Raw genomic sequence first — 20,214 nt, forward strand, 5'->3', positions numbered from 1 at the left:
TCTTGACTCTAGTAGTACCTGTCCTATTATGCACGCTATATATGTATATATGTGTAACATCATTTGATGATGTTTAAAATGCTGACAACAAAAGACATGAATTTGTACATACCATTGTAGTACCTGCTTCACAGTGCAGCACTTGATTTACTGTGTATGTTATGTGCTAAATGTGCAGAGCCATTTCCACATTAACTAAGCAATGGGAACCAAGCATTAAACATCAATGCCATTCATGTAACTATGTAGCATACATAGTGATGTCACTTTTAAAGTACATATATATGTGAGCTGGGTATAGCTCTAAGCTAAACCTTATATTATCCCACATGTTTACCACAAAGGTGTAAACAATAATACAATGTTAATAGTAACTGTCATATAGGTCATATAGGGGTCATTCCATGTCAAATCAACAAGGAATTTAGGGTCACCTCTCGGATTTTGACGAAACTTGGTATGTTTGTAGTACCTGTGGTGCTTATCACTCATGCAAATTTTTAGCTCCATACATTCCATAGTTTCTGATTTATGACCACAAATATTTTGAATATTTCATGAAAATTTGGTCCATCTCTAGTTATAAAATTGACTGCAACTTTGCACTGTGTAAATGTTTTTACACACAATTTTCACTGATGGAAGACTGTTGATTGACCTTTCCAGCGATCCCTAAATTATGGGATATCTACATAATTAAGGTTCAATAGTACTTCATTGAAAACTTTAATCCTTTATATTTTGAAAAATGCTGCTGGAAATTTTTCGAATTCTTTTGTGAATAATGATTAGCTCATAGTCTATGTTTGATAACATTTTTGTGGTGGGACCACAATGGGCTCAAGAGATATAATGAATTATGTTGTGGTATGTGGTGGAATTTGCAGTCTATTATTGCTGTATTGAGAGTCTACACCTCCAATAACCACTCACAACAAGGCCATACCAAGTTTATCTTACAGAGTGAAGGTGTCTAGGTACATTGCAACCTGTATTAATGACCACCTGTATTGAAAGGCCATCTATGTGCTGCAGTTAAGTTATACTTCTTTAATGTATAGCACCAAAGCATCAACCCTTTCTAGCAAATCCAAAAATGGTCCTTATTAGACAGGTTGACTATACATTACAGATCTGACCACCATGTGTCCATAAGCATCATGTAAATGTTGTACCATCTCTTCACAAGTACCTTCTTAATTAAGTTGAATCCCACTGTAGTGGACTTAGCCATACTTAAGTTCCGTATGTGGCTGCATAGGTACAAACAACAGAACTCCTCAGAAGGGATACCTGGACACCTTGATAACCAGGACACCTGTTTATACACTGTACTCCCACTCTAGCAGTGCACGTACATTTAGACCAAGATACTTCTGTGGCTTCTGTAATATGAGCACTTGATTATGGTCCTAGGGATGGAGGGGTTTTACTGTATACATGCACTACACACCTCAATGTGTGAAATTAACTACTAAATTACTTTACATTCACGACCACTTTAAAGATCAAGTCATAAATTCATATACATACTCACGTAGGAACTAAACGTGATGACCACATATTTAACATTTACCTGTAAAGATCTTCAAAACGTGAACGCAAAACACTTTTAAAAACCATTAATTTTAGTAATTACAGTACTACAAATCACACATTGAGGTGCAAACAAGTGTTAATAATATAAAAACGCTTGGTACAAGTAATGCATCTACCGTATATAGTGTAACTCTTCTATTCCCTGGACCATTGATGAAGTGTTCATTTTTGAGAAACCACAGACTTATCTTGGGTCCAAAATGTACGTACAATTATAAAGTAAGATCATGAGGCTATCAAGGTGCCCAGATATCCTTTTTGAGGAGGTCTGTTGTACCTATGCAGCCATGTACGTAACTTGAATAGTGTAGAGTGGGGATATGTATGTAAGTGCATAACGGCGAGATTTTACTTAATAAAATAAATAAGGTATAACTGAAGAGATGGTACAACATTAATGTGTTTATGGACGCAAGATGATCTCGTTTGTAGTCAACCTGTCTAATAAGGACCATTTTTGGATTTACTAGAAAAGATTGATGCTTTGGTGCTATACATTAAGATCCAATTAAAGTATAAATTAGCTGCAGCTTATAGATGGTCTTCCAATACAGGTGGTCATTAATACAGGTTGCAATGTACCTAGACACCTTCACTCTGTAAGATAAACTTGGCATGGCCTTGTTGTGAGTGGTTATTGGAGGTGTAGACTCCAATACAGCAATAATAGACTGCAAATTCCATCACATACTACAACATAATTCATTATACCTCTTGAGCCCATTGTGGTCCCACCACAAAAATTTTATCAAACATAGACTATGACCCAATTATTATTCACGAAAAAATTCAAAAAATTTCAAGCAGCATTTTTCAAAATATAAAGGTTTAAAGTTTTCAATGAAGTACTATTGAACCTTAATTAAGTAGATATCCCATAATTTAGGGATCACTGGAAAGGTCAATCAACAGTCTTCCATCGGTGAAAATTGTGTGTAAAAATATTTACACAATACAAAGTTGCAGTTGATTTTGTAACTAGAGATGGACCAAATTTTCATGAAATATTCAAAATATTTGTTGTTATAAATCAGAAACTATGGAATGTATGGAGCTAAAAATTTGCATGAGTGATAAGCACCACAGGTACTACAAACGTACCAAGTTTCGTCAAAATCCGAGAGGTGACCCTAAATTCCTTGTTGATTTGACATGGAATGACCCATAGGCCATACAAGTAATGATGGCATTTCAGATTCTACATGACATTTGACTTACTGACTACAAAAAGAAATGAATTTGTACATAATGTAGCATGTAGCATAAAAGGTCAGGTAAAAAAAGACAATGGGATGTACCACTGAGATCCGATCTGGGTATTGAACACTCACAAGTTCAACGCTCTACCACTTTGACCACATATTATGATCTGTGATTTACTCAAGCCTATAAGTTGTTTACAAAGGCATGTTTAAGTTGAATGGAAAGCTGTTTACTTGTGGTTTACAGAAAGAATTCAAGCGAATTTTTGTCTACACCCTTGCACTAATTGTGCTGTAAATGACGAACTATGGCAGTTAGAAGCTTCATTTTAAAACGATGTAATTCTTCGATGATGAGTGCTTTGTTTGACACAGCAGCTGCTTCGATACACACATCGGTTAGCGAGATAATCATCTGACGTCAAAGGAATGTAGACAGACAGACAGCTTTTCAGTTTTATAGATTGTACTGTTATGATCATCTTCAATCTTTCAGAGTCTTGCCATACCACAACCTGCACACAATGTGACACGGAGTAGCCCATTTGGTGATGTCTGATCTCGTGATTGCTCCATCCAGCAGCCTCTACTTACATTATAGATATTAATGGAATCCATCCAACAGATCTCCAACTTTACGTTCCTGGTTCAGCACAAAGTCCAAACAAAGTAGCCAACATGGTTGCCATATATAGATTCCACTCTAGCACAAAATATCGTGATAATCAGTTTCAGTGTGCCACTGTGTGCCCCAGAATTTTCTGTTACACCTTTCCAGCTATAAGTCATTAAGTCTAAGTCCTTGAAATTAGGTTAGGTAATCGTAAGGCTGCAGCACAGGTTGCTGTAGACCTTCAGTGCTGGTCACTATAAAGTGTTAATAATAAAATCAGTATGTGCATTCAACTCACATGTGTACAAAGTGACTACTAACACCCATCAGCAATAATTGAAAGTGAAAAACCTCACTGCCACTCGGGACCTGACTTTCATTTTGTGATTTAAATCAACACTATCATGTGATTTCTTCCATTGCAGTGGAAAGCTAACGACATTTGATGAATTCCTAATGTGTATGGCTATATCCTAGTGCACAGTGCAATGAATATCATGTGCAACCACCAATGCATTACGGTATAACAATAAATTGTTGCTCATTACTTAGAATATCACGTGATTCATACTTATTGGTGATGCGTTCCTCAAGCGACGTGTTGTACAATATTTATTATGATTCTATCTTCTCAAAGTTATTTATATACTGTGACTGAATTTGTAGTTTAATAACTAGGGCCCTAGTTTTAGAACTTTGGGGGCTCCCTTAACCCCGGGGCCCTACCTTGCCTACCTTTAAGGCCAGCCCTGCTCCAACCTGAGGGAGTATCATAACAAAATTGGATAATTTTTGTTCAGGAACTATAGACCTACAGATGTGTGAAAACATAGTTTTCATGGTTCCTGTAAAATACACACTTGTCTGTTGCATGCCCGTACTGGCTGTACTTGGCCACAAAACACTATCATCTGTCCTACAATCTTTGCAGCATTAGCTACTATAATACCTTGAAATTCCCATAGGATGTAACAGGATATCCAGACTTGACAACACCTGCACTAGTTGTGGTTCCACCAACATCAACTACAACACCGTCTTGTATTCCACTCAAGAATGCTGCACCTCTCAAGCTGTTGGCTTTACCTGACATTATAGTGAGCACTGGTAGTTCCTTGACCATTTCTTTACTAAAAAAATGTTTAAAATATACCAAACACAAAAAACCTAAAACACAACCAAACATGTACGTACGTACTGTGTGTACATAAATGAATTAAAAGTAAGTTAAAATCATTTAGGCAAAGGTTATTTATCTTACATTAATATGACCAAACAATGGTGTGGCTTTTGCTAAACAAAAGCAATGCACTATAGAACACACTACCAGCATCATAACCACTGTATAGAATAAATAGTCCATGGTTTTTAACTTCAACAATGATGTCCATAATCAAAATTTAAGATTTAATTATTGTACTAAGCAGCCAGACCAACTGATCAGACCAGGTAGCAAATAGCCACAAAGGACACAATACATATACAGTACTATTTGTACAATTAAAAAGAGCTACAACACATGTACAGTGCTAATGAACTGGTGTCTTAATTATTATTCGATGATGTCATGAAAGTCTTAAGGAACATTTACAGAGTTTTGTACTTTCCATAATTATATATATGTAAGCATTTACTGGGTATAAAGGAATACCTCATCAAAGTTCCATCATTTTGAGTGAAGTACAGGGCACACTTCTTAGTGAAACCCATATCATGAAGCAGTTTCTGTAGCTCAGTAACAACACCATCACAATATGGCCTTAATGACTCATTTAGTATGGCTGCAGTCTCTCTCTCAAGTAGGCCAAACTGACCAAACTACAGTATGCAAATCAGATCAACAAAATCAACAACAACCACTTTTGAACAAATTAAGTATCATACAGTATGGTAGTGCTGTATATTAGGTCATGAAGGTTTGGGTCAAAAATATCACCAGCTTTATAATACTATTCTGGTGCCTTGGCAGTATTGGTTGGTGTAACCAAGCCCAAAGTACCTTCAATACGACTCTAAATGCTTCCAATAGATTGTTATGAAATTAGAACTGAACGATAGTACAACTATCACTATTCACAATTGATAGTAACTATATATAACAATAGCGATAGTATCACGATATTACTAGCAGTTATTGAAGACACTCAACCTCACATAAATAATCCAATTACACACCACATATCTGCTTTTCTAACACTATATTGGTAAAAGTTGTATTACAGTTGTAATCTTTGTCGTGCATGCTCTACTGGACTTTCACAGTTACCTTGTCTTTAACAATATCATGTTGCTTCTTTTTTGACTAAGCACAGATATGCATAATTTATCACAATAGTATGATACCATACTATCATAGTCACAACTGTTACTTAGTATCACAATAATTGATACTGTAGATCACAACCATTGATCAGCTCTGTAAGAAATTTTAAAGGCTTTTATTCGATGAAATTTTCTACTGACTAACTACCTGCCTGTCTGTAACTTGATAATGGTTGGGATGGTAAAAGATTGACTGTGGATCATGGACTGGACTGCATGTGGACTGGAATATGGACTGAGCACTAATATAGGTAGAATGTTAGAGTGCATGTTTAGCTAACTGTTAGCTAACTGTACTAATGAAAAACATTCACTATATCCCAATGTGTGGGTAACTTTGTAGCTGTATTCCCAGGAGGCCTGACCCAAAAATTCATGAACAAATTAACTCAATTTTGTCAGGCACGTTGCTGTGCATAATAGCAGTGCCAGTACATGTACAGTAGCTACTGTATGTGCATGGGCATGCATGGAAGCGACAAAGTACTGTGAACCGACTACTGCATATACATAACTAATAATGTTAGAAAATGGCATGTGGGCAAAGCCTTTTAAGCTTGATAACTGAAGTTTTGTACTCTAACACTCTTGAGTGCATTTATTTAAACAAATAAGTAAACTTGTGCTGATTTTCATATAATTTACAAAAAAATGTATAGCTAGTGCTAGCTACATGGCTGTCGTGTCACAATAACTGATATGCCAGAAATACATGTAGCTATGTAGCCCTCAGTATTGTTGATGTATTCATATGGTAAGTGACATTATGCAGTCTTTACACATGCAATTTTTCCTCTTACTGTCTGCTGTCAAGATGTGAGAGTTACAAAGCATGACATTTTGAGCAGCAAGCCATGATGCATCATAACTTGATGCAACAATGATGCAACATTAGTAAAGAAATGGTCAAATTGCATTTAGTAAAGAAATTGCATTTAGTAAAGAAATTGCATTTAGTAAAGAAATGGTCAAGCCATGACGCAACAATATTATATTCATGACTTGTAGTAAGGTTTCTATGCATGCATAGATAACTATATATATTCAGATATTTTTGCAGAAGCTATGTTCCCTCCCTTGGTTTTGTAATGAATTGCTCTTTTATTTCTTATCTTCAAGATCTTTGTACTTTAATTAATCTTTGTTCTATCACTGTGGTTTATGGTTTCAATCTTCAGTTATAAAAGCTGGTAGTTGCATTTACACATAAAGTTGTATGAGACATGCAGTGTTGAGTGGCTGAATCTCCCCATGGATACTTCGGAACCAATAGTTGTTGATTCTAGCAGTGAAGACAGTGATGCTTTTGCCCAATTTCCAAGTTATGATCAAGGGAATTTAATGAGTCAAAGGTGAAATGACTTCTATTGTAATTAAAGACCCCCAGTCTTTGTGATGACCAACAACAGGTGAGTTACATTATATAGTCAAGCAATGTGTGTACATATCTAGGTGTATGCCTGTGTGCACATGCATGCATGTAAAAATAGCAATGAAAATTCAATTTGTTTGAAAAATAGCAATTATGCCAGGTGTCCTACAGACCTTCAGCACTTGTGCTGTAAAGCATAAATAAATAAATAAATGACAATGCATTTGAAAATTCAATTGATGGGCATGTAAAAGACACAGCCTTTATGGTGAAGCATTCTCCTCCTATAACATACCTGTCCTGGCTCATAATTTTTGTTGCCTGAGGTGCACAGATATGTATAGTACGTGTTGGTACTTATGTGCATGTTTTTCATATTATGATCAGCCTCTCTATCAATGTCTATTTAGTGATGATTTGTTGCAGTGATGAAGATTTTCCATCAGGTGATTGCCTGAAGCCAAACGTATTCAGAAACACACTTGTGTTACTGATAGCGATGATGATGATTTCAATAAATGAAGGTATATATCCACATGATACCTATACAATACATTAAGCTAACTTAGAAAATCGAATACATAAAACCCTTTGATCTTTGGGGTCTTTTAAAATCCACTTAGAGATTTACGGAGAAGTTCTAAAATGTTAACCTCCTAACAGATAGGTACTATCTGCTTATATCTTCAGTTAAGGAAATCAACCCAGAGCACATCTCACTACTGATGTGCTTTTTTTGCCTGGTGACCAAATAAACCCACTAGGATACCTTATGGTTTGTTTCTACCTCTAACTTTTAGTTTAGGGTGTGAGAACCCATGTTTACAGTTATAATGTGTTCTGGGATTGTGGTCTAAAGTTATGGAGCAACTTGCATATGCATGGCTCGCACATTACAAGCATTAAAGCAGAGATACGCATCTACTATTAAATAACTTGTCAAGTCATGTGCTTCATGGAATTTTCTTCTGACTGACCAACTTTCTGATGCCTTCCGGTAAGTTTAACTCAGCAATGGCAAACACTAAGGGTTTTACGTCTTTGTCATTTGACATTGGTATAGGGCCAAAACGTGCCTTTTGCTGCTACACTGCGTATTACATTTTACCTTTCTTGTATCCCATTTCTTTCTCCAACACCATTAACTTTTGTGGATACAGGCGAACTTCTCTTAACAGACTTCCCGAATTGCGGAAACCTCCATAATGCAGACAATTTTCTTTGGTCCCGAATATTCCAATACAATTTGTACACTACAAACACTCTGAAAGCAGAACCTCTCTATTCCGTATTGCAGACAATCACGTGCACTTCTCATAGATTCTCACAGTGCATAAATGCACCTCTAAGAACGGCACATAACTAGCTACATTACAATGTTACAGGTGATTTATTCTGTAAGTTCTTCAACCGTGTTTTTAAGCAAGTGATGAAAGGCTGTGGACCATATAGATGATAGACGTAAGGTATCTCAATACCATATCCAGCTCCTCGGTTAAGCTTGTCACCTGCAACTTTACATGTGCCTTTGTTAAAGTCTCTTCAAAGGAACTGTGACAAAAGCGGAGCTAAATTGTAGGGAACGTGTCCTCTAACCTCCCCACTACCGGTGGTCACGGCAACTGCATTCTTGTCCACTTCGTTTTCGGGTTCTCGTTTCAGTAATAATACTTCACCAATTCTAGGAATCCAAACGTCTTTGTAAGCATGGTATCCTCTAATAAATGAACAGAATTCATAACAATCGCTGCCTAACCTGGCTAGCCATCCTGTTGCGAGAGCTGGACTCATCGCAGGATTGGAATAGTTTGATCACGTGTGCCAACAGCTGTCACTGAAGGTTGCTATGGAACACACTAAGAAGGACAGAAAGAAGCGAAATGAATTAACACTGAAGACTAGATACGAATTAGTTAAGGAAGCTGAAAAGAATCCAAGAAGCAGCGCAAGAAGTCTGGCTGAAAAATTTGATTGTGTTAAAATGCAAATGTACAGCATTTTTAAAGAAAAGGCTTCAATTACTCAGCAATATGAATGTAATGCGTCTGCTAGTGCCTGCCATTCTGTGCAGCAAAGTAGGAAATCTCCTTTTTCAAAGGTCAATGATGCGCTGTATGAATGGTACATAGTTGCAGTACGTAAGAATATTTATCCTGATGGTCCTACACTAATAGAGAAAGCTAAACTAATAGCAGAGCATCTTAACATTACTGACTTCAAAGCATCTAATGGTTGGTTGGAAAAGTGGAAAGCCAAACATAACATCAAGAAGATGGTTATTTGTGGTGAATCAGGGGAAATGTCAGGCAAAATGGTCGAGTCATGGAAGGAACGGTTGCCTGAAATATTGGAGGGATACACAGCCCAAAACATTTGGAATATTGATGAAACAGAGTGCTTTTGGAGAGCCTTGCCTGAAAAGGGAAAGGAAGAGCCTGTCATGGGGGGAAGAAAAGTAAGCTAAGAGTAACTGTGGCTTTATTTGTGAATGCTGCTGGTGATAAAGAAAAGCCTATCGTGGTCTGGAAATCAGCAAACCCTCGATGCTTTAAACACATCAACAAAGCACACTTACCAGTAACTTACTTTAATCAAAACAATGCATGGATGAATGGAGAGATTATGCACACCATTCTCAAAAAGTTAAATAGCAGCCCGAAGCAGGAATCTTGTTCGATTATTTTGTTTATGGATAATGCTGGTTGCCATACTGAGGATTTAGTTGGCAAATACAGCAACATCAAGATAGCATTTTTACCTGCAAATACAACAGCAGTTCCTCAGCCTCTTGATCTTGGCATTATCAAAACTTTCAAAGTATATTATTGTAAGCTTTTGCTACACCATGTACTTTTCCAAGTTGAGGAATGTTCCTCAGTTTATTATGCTGTACAATCAGTGAACATTCTTAAGTCCATCAGGTGGATTGCTCAAGCATGGCAAATGGTGTTATCAGATACTGTCAAGAAATGCTTCCGCAAAGCAGGTATTTTAGCAAAACAGTTTGATGTGGTCACTAGAGGCAGCGACAGTGATGAAGACCCATTTGAGGATTTAGATAACAGTGTTGATGTAGCAGATTTACAGAGCTTAATAGAGCAGGTCAACCCCACCCAGGAGCATTGTTCAGTTGACGAGTTTATTAATGCTGACAATGAGATCCCAATCTGTGATGACGTATTTAATGAAGCATGGGAAACAGAATTCTTTGCTAGGATCAGTGATGATGGAAGTGAACAACCGGTCTCGAATGATGACAATGTTGACAATATCGATGAAGATGATACAGGTGACATAGAAATAGTTTCTAAGGTGAAAACCTATCCAGAAGCAGTTCAAGCATTAGAAGATGTTGCATTCTTCTTGGAGAGAAGAGGTCATCCAGTCATGGCTATAGAAACATCTAAACTCAGTAATAAAGTTGTACGCCTCCATTGCTCTGTACTACAAAGCACAAAGCAATCCACATTGGATGACTTTTTCTAGTGTGTGACTATATTGAACTAGTCTGTATACTTTTCAACATTGGATGACTTTTTGTGAGACTATATTAGCTAGCTATTCTACATGCTTACGTATTGGATAACTTTTCTGGTGTGTGATATCACTTGTATACTCTTATCTGCATTGGATAACTGTCTGTATAGTGTGTGAACATAATAATTATAATATTGAACTATTGTGTATGCTTTAAGAAGTACTACAATAATGTATAATACAAAAAAAACAACCCCTGAATTAAAGAAAACTCTATAATAAGGACAAATATGTTTGGTCCCAAATTGTCCGGAATAGAGAGGTTCCGCTGTAGTGTATTAGTGCACAGATGGCTACTGAGCTGACTATCATTTATGTGATGTTATGCAGCACTAAAAAAAGGTCTGTTGCCATAAAGTATCTGGCACTTATATGATTCAGTTGAAGCCAAAATATTTGTGGGTTATATGCAATTTATTAGATATCACATGATAAAAAATAGTGAAAATTTAGGAGCAATCTTGAAATTCTATGTGAGAGGTGTTGATAAACTGTGAATTAACTTTTCCAGGCCTAATTAAGACTGCCAGGGCACCTCTTCATTATGAGGCTGCTTTTTGGTCAACATGTTGTGTGAGAAAATGGAAACTTCCATTCCCCTAATACACAATACTACTGTACTGTATAATGAGTACCTGGTGTTATGAAATCTAACTGTTATAATATAGTCACTATTGCTACTTGTATGTAGAACACCAAGTCCAAAAAGAAAATTGTTTGACTCAAGTGATGACTTAAGCTCTGAGAAATATGATGAAGTAACAATTGATAAGTAAGCTCTACCTGCTTAGCTGTAAATTAATCATTATTACTTTACAGTAATTCACAGCCTTGCCTGTACAAGGATGATCCTGATCTACCATTATACTGTGCATCAGCAAGTTCAGGTTTTCCTGTCTGCTAACTAATCAACATCATAATGGATCCTGACATTCCTTGCACTAAAACATGCCATGTTCAACTGCTAAGAGTAATGCAAAATGCTGTTTTTATTATTGATTTAGATAGTGTGGAGTTTGATGACATCTAAGCTGATAATTTGGGATCTTGGAGAGCTACTGGTAACAAAAAACAATACTTCAAAGTAATGCCATCAGGGGCAATAAGGTACTTGCAAGCAAAGCCAGCTGATAGCAGAACACAGTACTTCCTTCCTACTCGACGCTACTTTGCTCATCAGACTTATGGGAAGTTTCACCGAATACTTGCAGATGTTCAAGGTTACACACGTTTTATTTAGTGACAACTAAAGCATATACTGTGTATTTTGCAGATCGCCACAACAAGAGAAGCAATCTTGTGGCCTTACAGTATTAGTTTGATGGGTCACCAATAGAAATCAAAATAAAGCCACATAGTAATTCACACACTGCAACACCATTTTTTTTGCATTGCTCAATCAGTAAAAAAAGACATCGAGAAATTGCAGCTAACACTAAGCCAAAAGAAGCTATTCAGCAAGCTACAAAAGAAAGTGGTGGAGAATTAGAGGCAACAGGGTTCCAAAAGCTACCTTGCAACATAGATCAGTTTAAGAATTATCAACGTAGTGGTTACTCAAAGGATGGAAATGTGCTGTACAGAGTAATGCTACAGTGTAAACTAGCCAAAGGACAGCACCAGATCCACAGTGTGTTTTGTTTTTGGATTGGTAGCTAAATTACCTTGTGTAGTTCTTAACAGATGACAGGGATTTCAGCATATTCACTGCTGATACCACTTATAACCTTGGTGATTTTTATGTTACTGCTACTACATACCAGCATTTAATGCTTGTGGATGTCTTGACACAAAAGCATCCAACAATGGCTGGCCCTGTGCTAGTACACCAGAGAAAAACTTTCTCATCTTTCAATTATTTTGCAAGCACATTGGTATGTTTTTAAAAAAATCTGTACCACATTAAGGCTTTTGGAACTGATGGTGATCAGGGTTTAATTGAAGCTTTCTCTCACAACTTTCCTCAGGATAAACAGTTTCGATGCTTTATTCATTTAATATAGGCTCTAAACTGGAATGCCACCATCAATTTGTCAGGATTTCTTACATGATATTTTCGGAAAACATCTTCCTGGGATTGCTGAAGAAGGTCTGATAGACTGCCCCAATATTTCATCATTTGATGCTAGTCTTCAAAATTGCAACAAGACATCGGTTTGTCATGAAAAGCCATACTGTCGTCCAAAGTCAAACCAGACCAATTTGTTCTGCAATATGCAGACATTTTTAGACACTTAATGCTTAAAGAATTGCGGCAAGATGTGGGATTGGGCTGTCCACCAGGTGTATTTACAAAATATGCTAGTGAAAGCCTTAATGCTGCCTTAAAGAGAAAGGTAAACTACAAAGAAACAGAATGGCTAGATTTCAATGAGGCTATGAAGCAGTTGGTTCAGGCTCAAAGAGATGAAGCTGTTAGGCCACTGTCGGGTCATGGAAAATTCAGATTGGATGAAAAATATTTACAGCATGCAATACCACCTCAGAATTGGATAAAGATGACACCTGAATAACGAAAATCTATAATCCAGAAATTTGATTGTGTAAAAGTAAAACCAAAATCTTCAACAATTATGCTAAGCAAAAGTCATTGTTTACATGGTGATAAGGAAGGCAGTGCTAATCAGAACACTAACAGGCATGATCCATCTACAACACCAAGCACAAGTCAGATGTCTTTACAAGATGATACAGCAGGCAGCACTGATCAAAACTTTAGCAGCCCTGACTCCAATCTTAATATATCAGTGGAAAACTCAATGATAACTACACTACCAGCAGCCTTGTTACATGCAATGTGGAAAAAAGCTGAAGAATATTTGGAGAGTAAAAAAATGTGATGCCAGCACCTGCTGACAATATCAAGAACACAATGGTGACCTCACGCTCTGGAAGCATCCCACATTTTGTAACAGCTAAGCTAAATGACCAGTATTGTTGTGACAATAATTGTATTCAGTGGTGCTCATCTAAAATCTGTGCTCACACTGTAGCATCGGTTGAGCTAAATGGGGATATAAGCAAATTTCTGCAGTGGTATGGAAATAATCATCAGTCACCCAACATAACAGAAGTTGCTAATTTTGGCTTGCCTGCAGGACGTGGATGTAAAGGTGGGATCGCTAAATGAAAGAGAACTAAAACTATCTCAACTTCAGCAGCATGCATAACTCAACGCCCAGTAATACAACAACATTTCACCCAGGTTTCAAATCAGAATCTGTTTCAATATCCCATTGTTCATCAAAGTCAAGCCCTATATTCCACACAACACCAACAACCTTATTCTGCAGCTGTAGAACTAGCTCAGTACTATAACTCTCCTTAGAGGCATAGTGAATCTCATATGCTGATCCCAACAACCAGTTTATCAGTTGCTCTTGCTAATGACTCTGTGCTGACACCAACCTACTGAGATTTTAATCAATAGTTCACATATAGCAGTACCAAGTCCTACAACAGTGCAGCCAGATGGAAGCATTGAAAGAGCAACTACATTTTCAACAACTGCGCCAACAAGACAGTTACATTCTATTTCAACTCAACCAGCCTTTCAACTCAACCAGCCTTTCAACTCAACCAGCCACTGATGTGCAACCATGTAACAGCCCAATGGTTGTTTCTAGCTCATCGACAATGTTTTCTTCTGTTGGTGTAGTGGGAAATATGCGAGGAAATATGCTAACATTATTATCAAACAGATTTAGAAATCAAATTCCTGCAGCATCAAATCAAGTTTCTCCTGTAAATTCATTTCACTCTATATAGTTCATTTTTGTTTCATGCATTATCAGGCTTAAACAATTCCACGCAATCAACTCTGTCAAACACAATAGATTTACAATATTTACTTTGGGTGACATTTGTCGTTGTCAGGGTTGCAAAAACAAAATTTTGCGTGATGGCTGTGGTAAACCATTACCACCTCCTGATGACATAATTCTCCAGCACAAAGAACACGTTCTATTTAACAATCCCCATACTGGAACATTTCAGTTATCTAGGGATCACAGAAATGTCTATTACCATGCCCATTTGTCTTGCATACTTAAAAAATTCCCTTCATTTTCACCTGCACAGCACTTTAGAATCAGTCAGCAGACAATGCAAACACTTACACAAACTCACAAAGAGTTTTGTCTAAAGGAGTTTGGGATCAGGCTCTAAAGTTAATCATAGCCTCCTGTGCTAGTGGTTGGTTACATTTTCCTTTTTTTCTGTAGATCTCATGCAAAAACTTTTTTATGTTATATGCGCAAAAAGTGTAAATTTTCTTCCTGTAGCTATTGTGTGTTGACACTACATGGTAATAAGAAAATTGTTTAGTTGAGTTGTTAGTCACTTATTGAACTTTCTATCTATGCTATGCGTCATTGACATCATTTGTTTGGCAGCACCCTTCTTTTTACAGCCCCAAGGCTGTTTTTGTTTAGGTTGACATGACTGTTTCAGCAGATTCCATTGTTATAGGTAAATGCATGAATGGGTGAAATCAAATATGTTAAACTAGTTATCATCCACAGCCCAGTCCACAGTCCAGTCAATAGTCCACAGTCAATGTTTTACACCATCCTGGGACAAATTGCTCAGGGTGAATAGTGATGTTTAGTTTAACTTGTCCATCCCTAGCTATTAAATTAATGCCACGCTGAGTGACATAGATTTTCAGCAGTGAGGATATGGTGGGGACATCTTGGTGCTGAACTGTCGTTTGAAAATGTCCAATAGGGTAGATAGGTTGACCCTCAAAAGCTCCAAGCATTTTTGTTGTAGCCTCCGGTTTGGGTTGTTGAAGGTCTGCCCAGGTTTTTGTGTTAATGAAGGTGAGTGGAGAAGCAGTGTCTATTACTAAACCAAGACGTTTATCCAGTTCTGGTAAGTAAACAGTTTGAAACACCGGGGGAATATGTTTGTTGTCACTGTCAGCTGTTTTGTTGACAGTAATGACTGCTGAGTCCAGTGACTGTTCTGGTATTACATCTTGTACTGCTGCTGTGGACTTTGGCAATATGGCCAATCTTACCACAGTGTCTGCATGTAACATTGCAAAAACGGCAGGTGCTTCTTAAGTGTATTCCTCCACAACTGGCACATGGCTTGGAGGCTGGCTGAGAGCTTGGATCCTTAGCATTAGCAGTTCGCTGGCTCTCAGTACGAAGAGAGTTCTGGGGTTTAACAGACCGTGGTTGTTTTCTGGTTGCTGCCACCGTGCCGGCATCTGTCTCCTTCTTGTTGTTGTTGGCACATTTGAGTGATTCATGCTCAGCCACTTCGAAGGTGTGAGCCAGCTCTAATAACTCTTCTAGTGGCTTATTGTGATCTTGCGAGACAACAATTTCTGGAGTAGGCGATCATTTCGCAGACCCATCATAAACTTATCATGGATGTTGTCAGCCAATTGAGCTTCTGTCCAATCATAAGTGGCTGCCAGACACTGTTTTTCAGCAATGTAATTTACCAGCAACTGCTCTTCTTGTTGCTTGTAGTTACAGAACTGATAGCGTTCAGCCAAGACTAACTTTTTGGTGCATTATTGTCCATCGAGCTTAGCCTTCAACTGAGCAAATGTGAGTTCTTCCTGCTTCGTAGAGGCGCACAAACTGCAGAGTAGTTTGAAAGTAGAGGAGTCAATATATGTGCAGAGGGCTGCACGTTGCTTGGCCTCAGAGCCTTCGCCTGTAGCGTAGGGACTAAGTGTGAGCCACTGTTCAAAGTGTCTGCTCCACGGATTCCAATCATCCGTACGTGAATCAAAAGTATTAATTGGCGGAGCTGTAGCCATCCTCGTCGCCAATGTAGTGTTAGGTTTATTAGATCATTAGTAATCAATAATAATAGCATTACAACAAACAACTACCATCTAGCAGCTACAATAACAACAACTGACACAGAAGATCTACAACTACCTATGTACATGCACGCATACAATTGCAGCCTAATGTATTGCATCATAGTGCATGCACATGTCCAGATACTACACCCACACATCTCTGAAGTCTCAAATACAAATGTTATCAAACGTTATTCACTGTAACTCATACTCCATGGCTTTCCATGACCTTGAATGTTTTGCTCACAAAGCACCATTGGTATTTACAATAGGAACCCTTTATGCTAACTCACCGTTTGTAAGACATTGTAAAACACTTACACTCATAATATAATAGGCATCTTCAAGGATTTAAAAACCTGAGGTGATGTCAATAATTACTTTGGCTACACCTCTACAATTATTGATGTCACTTCAAGTTTTTAAATACTCAAAACTTATTATAATGCAATAGTGAATGTAACAGACCTCCCAGTGGCGGATCTAGAAATTTTCAGAGAGGGTTTCATGTTCAGGAAGTTTTTAATAATTGTGATCTCAGACTGTCCAGTCGGGGTGAATGTTAACTTGATAGCTCAGTGGCCTATAGCTACATAGATCAATAACATAAACTAGCTGCAATGAATTAGTAAAAATCACTCCACAACATTGTTTCACAGTTGAATCTTACCTTCACAGAAAGTTTTGAAGCAAAACAGCACTTGTACTCATTAAACAATAATTATTCCTCCCTATCCAGCAAACCAAAAGGCAATTAAAAAACTAATTTTTTGGAATCATTTTATCAACAATTTTAATATAAAAAACAATTGTACTCTCCATTACTTGTGTCCCTATTGTAAGTGCTCTAAACTCTCCCGCCCTGTAAATTTTAATCATTTATGTAATTAAGTTAATATATTTGTATATAGTCTACATGTAATGTAGTTAAGTACTTAACTAGTATGGACAGTTGGCACATGTTGCCATCTGACCCTCAACACCACCACACTATTTTTGTACAATCATTTTGATTCTGTAATCTTGCATCTGGTATTGTAAAGCAATAAATAAATAAATAAATAAATAAATAAAAGAGGCGCTTAACACACTTAAATGCTGTAATGACATTTTCAGTGATTTCAAAGGTAAAACTATAAAATTTGGCCTATAGAAAAAGTTCCAATATACTAGTGTAAAAATAATTTTAAAAATTAAAACATGGGAATAGAAATTGCTGAAAAAAGTAAAGAAACAAGAGTCAAACAAGCCAGCATGTTAAACAAACAGATCTCTATTTGGACTCAATGGATATGGTAGAAACTAAGTAGTTTCTCCATAAATCAGGGGCAGATAAGTACTGATAATCAGTGTTGTGGCAATTACTTTTTAAAAGTAACTCATTTACTGAGCCATGGAAAATTGAAAGGGTCCTTAGTGTGACTTTCGAAAAAATTCCAATTATTTAGTAATTAAATACTATGATGGGCGTTCTATCTAATTGTTGTAGTTTTGATATTTATGTCATGTGTAAAGACTATGAACAGCACTATTTAAGTTGGATATGAAATTTAAACAGTGTGCATTAACTAGAATACCACAATTATTTAAAATATGTAACTATCCACCTACAACTTAAAAAAAAAAACATTGATATATTAGCAATACGCTGGAAAAAATTTCAAATACAATAGATAGAGCCTGAGTATTTCGTAACAGGAAAACTTTGCACTTGTTCAGATAATTAGGGATGTTGTAAATTCCCACCTTTCACGCTAAGGTCTCTTTCTATTTTCCATGGCTCAGTCATATTACTATTACATGCAGCTAAAATTATACAGGGGCATAGGAAGCATGAGTGCCATCATGGGTGCCATGGGTGCTTGGGCACCCATAAATATTTCCAGTGGCGTAATTAATGGGTGTCAGTACACTGTACTATATATATTACTGAAATGATTGAGATACTCTAATAGAGCAGTCAATAACTCTAATAAAGCAGTCACAGTATTCATTTATAGTAGTGTAGTCAATGTAGTCAATGTAGTTATGAATAGAATATGCAGCCATTGCTATTGTTATCAGTTCAAGACCTTTTTTTTTTGGTCTTCAGCTTTACCACTGGGCATCCATAAGTTAAATATCTTCTTAGACCCCTGCTATTTAGTTACAGTTACATAAAACCCATAAAATAAAGTAACTATAATATTATATTACTTTGTGTCCACAGCCTTAAGCTGTCACATGTGCAACTACCACCTTATCATGTGACATGATTGCATTGTTGGAATATAATTGTATTCAAGAGGAAGGAACTGGTCAATAAGCTTCATTGATTAAGGGTGCTCTGTACAGTTGCGCGTATGGCTTCCCATAAATTATGTTTTCTGCTATAACTTACGAACGCATTAAACTATTCCGCTAAACTCTTTTTATTTGCAATAAGCTATCACTACTGCACAGTTTAGTCCAAATCCCCATGTCTTAACTCACTGTAGAAGGCAACTTTTAAATTTTCGCTTCAAACTAGAACTACAGTCCCACAGTTTATGCCCTAGAGACTTGATTCTTTAAAAATACATTATTGAAAACTGTACAAACAAACGTGCGTTTCTATTTTTGTTCTCTGGCTTCTCAGTCATCAGATACTCTTCTTCCGCTTTTGTGCTGGCACTAATCAGTCTTCTTTACCTCCACGCCATTCCTCGCCAGAAGGAGCTATCAAAAAACGACAAGCACTCTTTTAATACATATATACCATACTTACCCATCTGAAATTTTCAAGCCTATCAGGTCTAAAATGACGAACTAGTTCTAATTTTAGTATCAAGGTGTAGAAACTGAGGCGCACGCAACTGTTCTATGGCCACAGTTATTGTTTCTTAATTGCGTAACCAGAAGATAATCGGTAAATTACGGATCGCCATATTCATTAGACCACGATGAAGAAGATAAGAAGATACATCACTTACTTCGCTTCCTTCATGTATATCGATCTTCTTTCTTAGTCTGTGGCAGGTTATTTCATCATAAAAGACATTTTCTTGTTGGGCGCGCCACGCGTTAAACAAGCCACAGACTAATTAGATAATTACTGGTGACCATGGGAATCCATTAGTAAACCCCGGCTGTGCTAACCTCAGAAGCCATACGCGGAACTGTACAGAGCACCCTTAATTTGCAGTGGGCTTTGTTACTTTGTTATGGTTAGGTGTTGCTCAGTGGATCAGTAACAAAATTAGTAACTTCGTTACTTGTAGTAATGAAAATACTTAACATTAGATTTGTTACAGTAACTACATTATGAGTTATATTTGTAAGTAAAGTAACTTGAGTTATATTACATGTAGCATATTTCGTTTTATTATTTAGTTACCACAAAAAGTAATAATATTACATAACTCACTACATACGTAATGCATTACCCCCAACACTGCTGTGAATGATGCTTCTGTATAAATGTTTATTTGAGTCCAAATAAAGATCTCTGTGTGCTTAACATACTAGACTCTTGTTTCTTTACTTTTTTCCAGCAATCTCTATTCCCATGTTTTATTTTTACACTAATTTGTTTACTTTTTATAAATCCATTTATGCATAAATAAGAGGTGCTGGTGGTACTTGATATTACATAGTACTCAACATGTTTATCAAGTTAGTCATCATGTACAGTAGCTGTTAAGTAGTCAGCAGAGTTAGTAAACACCAGTGTATTGTTTCCTTACTATTGAATGTACTTTATATAGTTTTGACATATCCA

At 36.9% G+C, this 20,214-nt stretch overlaps 1 protein-coding gene and 1 long non-coding RNA gene across 2 annotated transcripts in view; both read right to left on the minus strand.

The window, feature by feature from the left end:
* The window catches only part of LOC136263819 (uncharacterized), a 37,715-nt gene that overhangs the window by 15,927 nt on the left and 1,574 nt on the right, over positions 1-20,214 (minus strand). The window contains exons 2-3 of the mRNA XM_066058443.1: positions 5,066-5,232; positions 4,364-4,544 (exon numbers count right to left, since the gene is read on the minus strand). Of these exons, the coding sequence (XP_065914515.1) occupies positions 4,364-4,544; positions 5,066-5,232 (348 nt within the window). The remainder of the gene's footprint in view (positions 1-4,363; positions 4,545-5,065; positions 5,233-20,214) is intronic.
* On the minus strand, positions 19,017-19,612 carry LOC136263820 (uncharacterized). The gene is made up of 2 exons (XR_010704803.1): positions 19,427-19,612; positions 19,017-19,172 (listed from the first exon to the last, which is right to left on the minus strand). It is a non-coding gene; the product is annotated as an uncharacterized lncRNA (long non-coding RNA).

Source organism: Dysidea avara, chromosome 8 (genome assembly GCF_963678975.1).
Source record: "Dysidea avara chromosome 8, odDysAvar1.4, whole genome shotgun sequence".
In the NCBI taxonomy this organism is placed as follows: Eukaryota; Metazoa; Porifera; class Demospongiae; order Dictyoceratida; family Dysideidae; genus Dysidea; species Dysidea avara.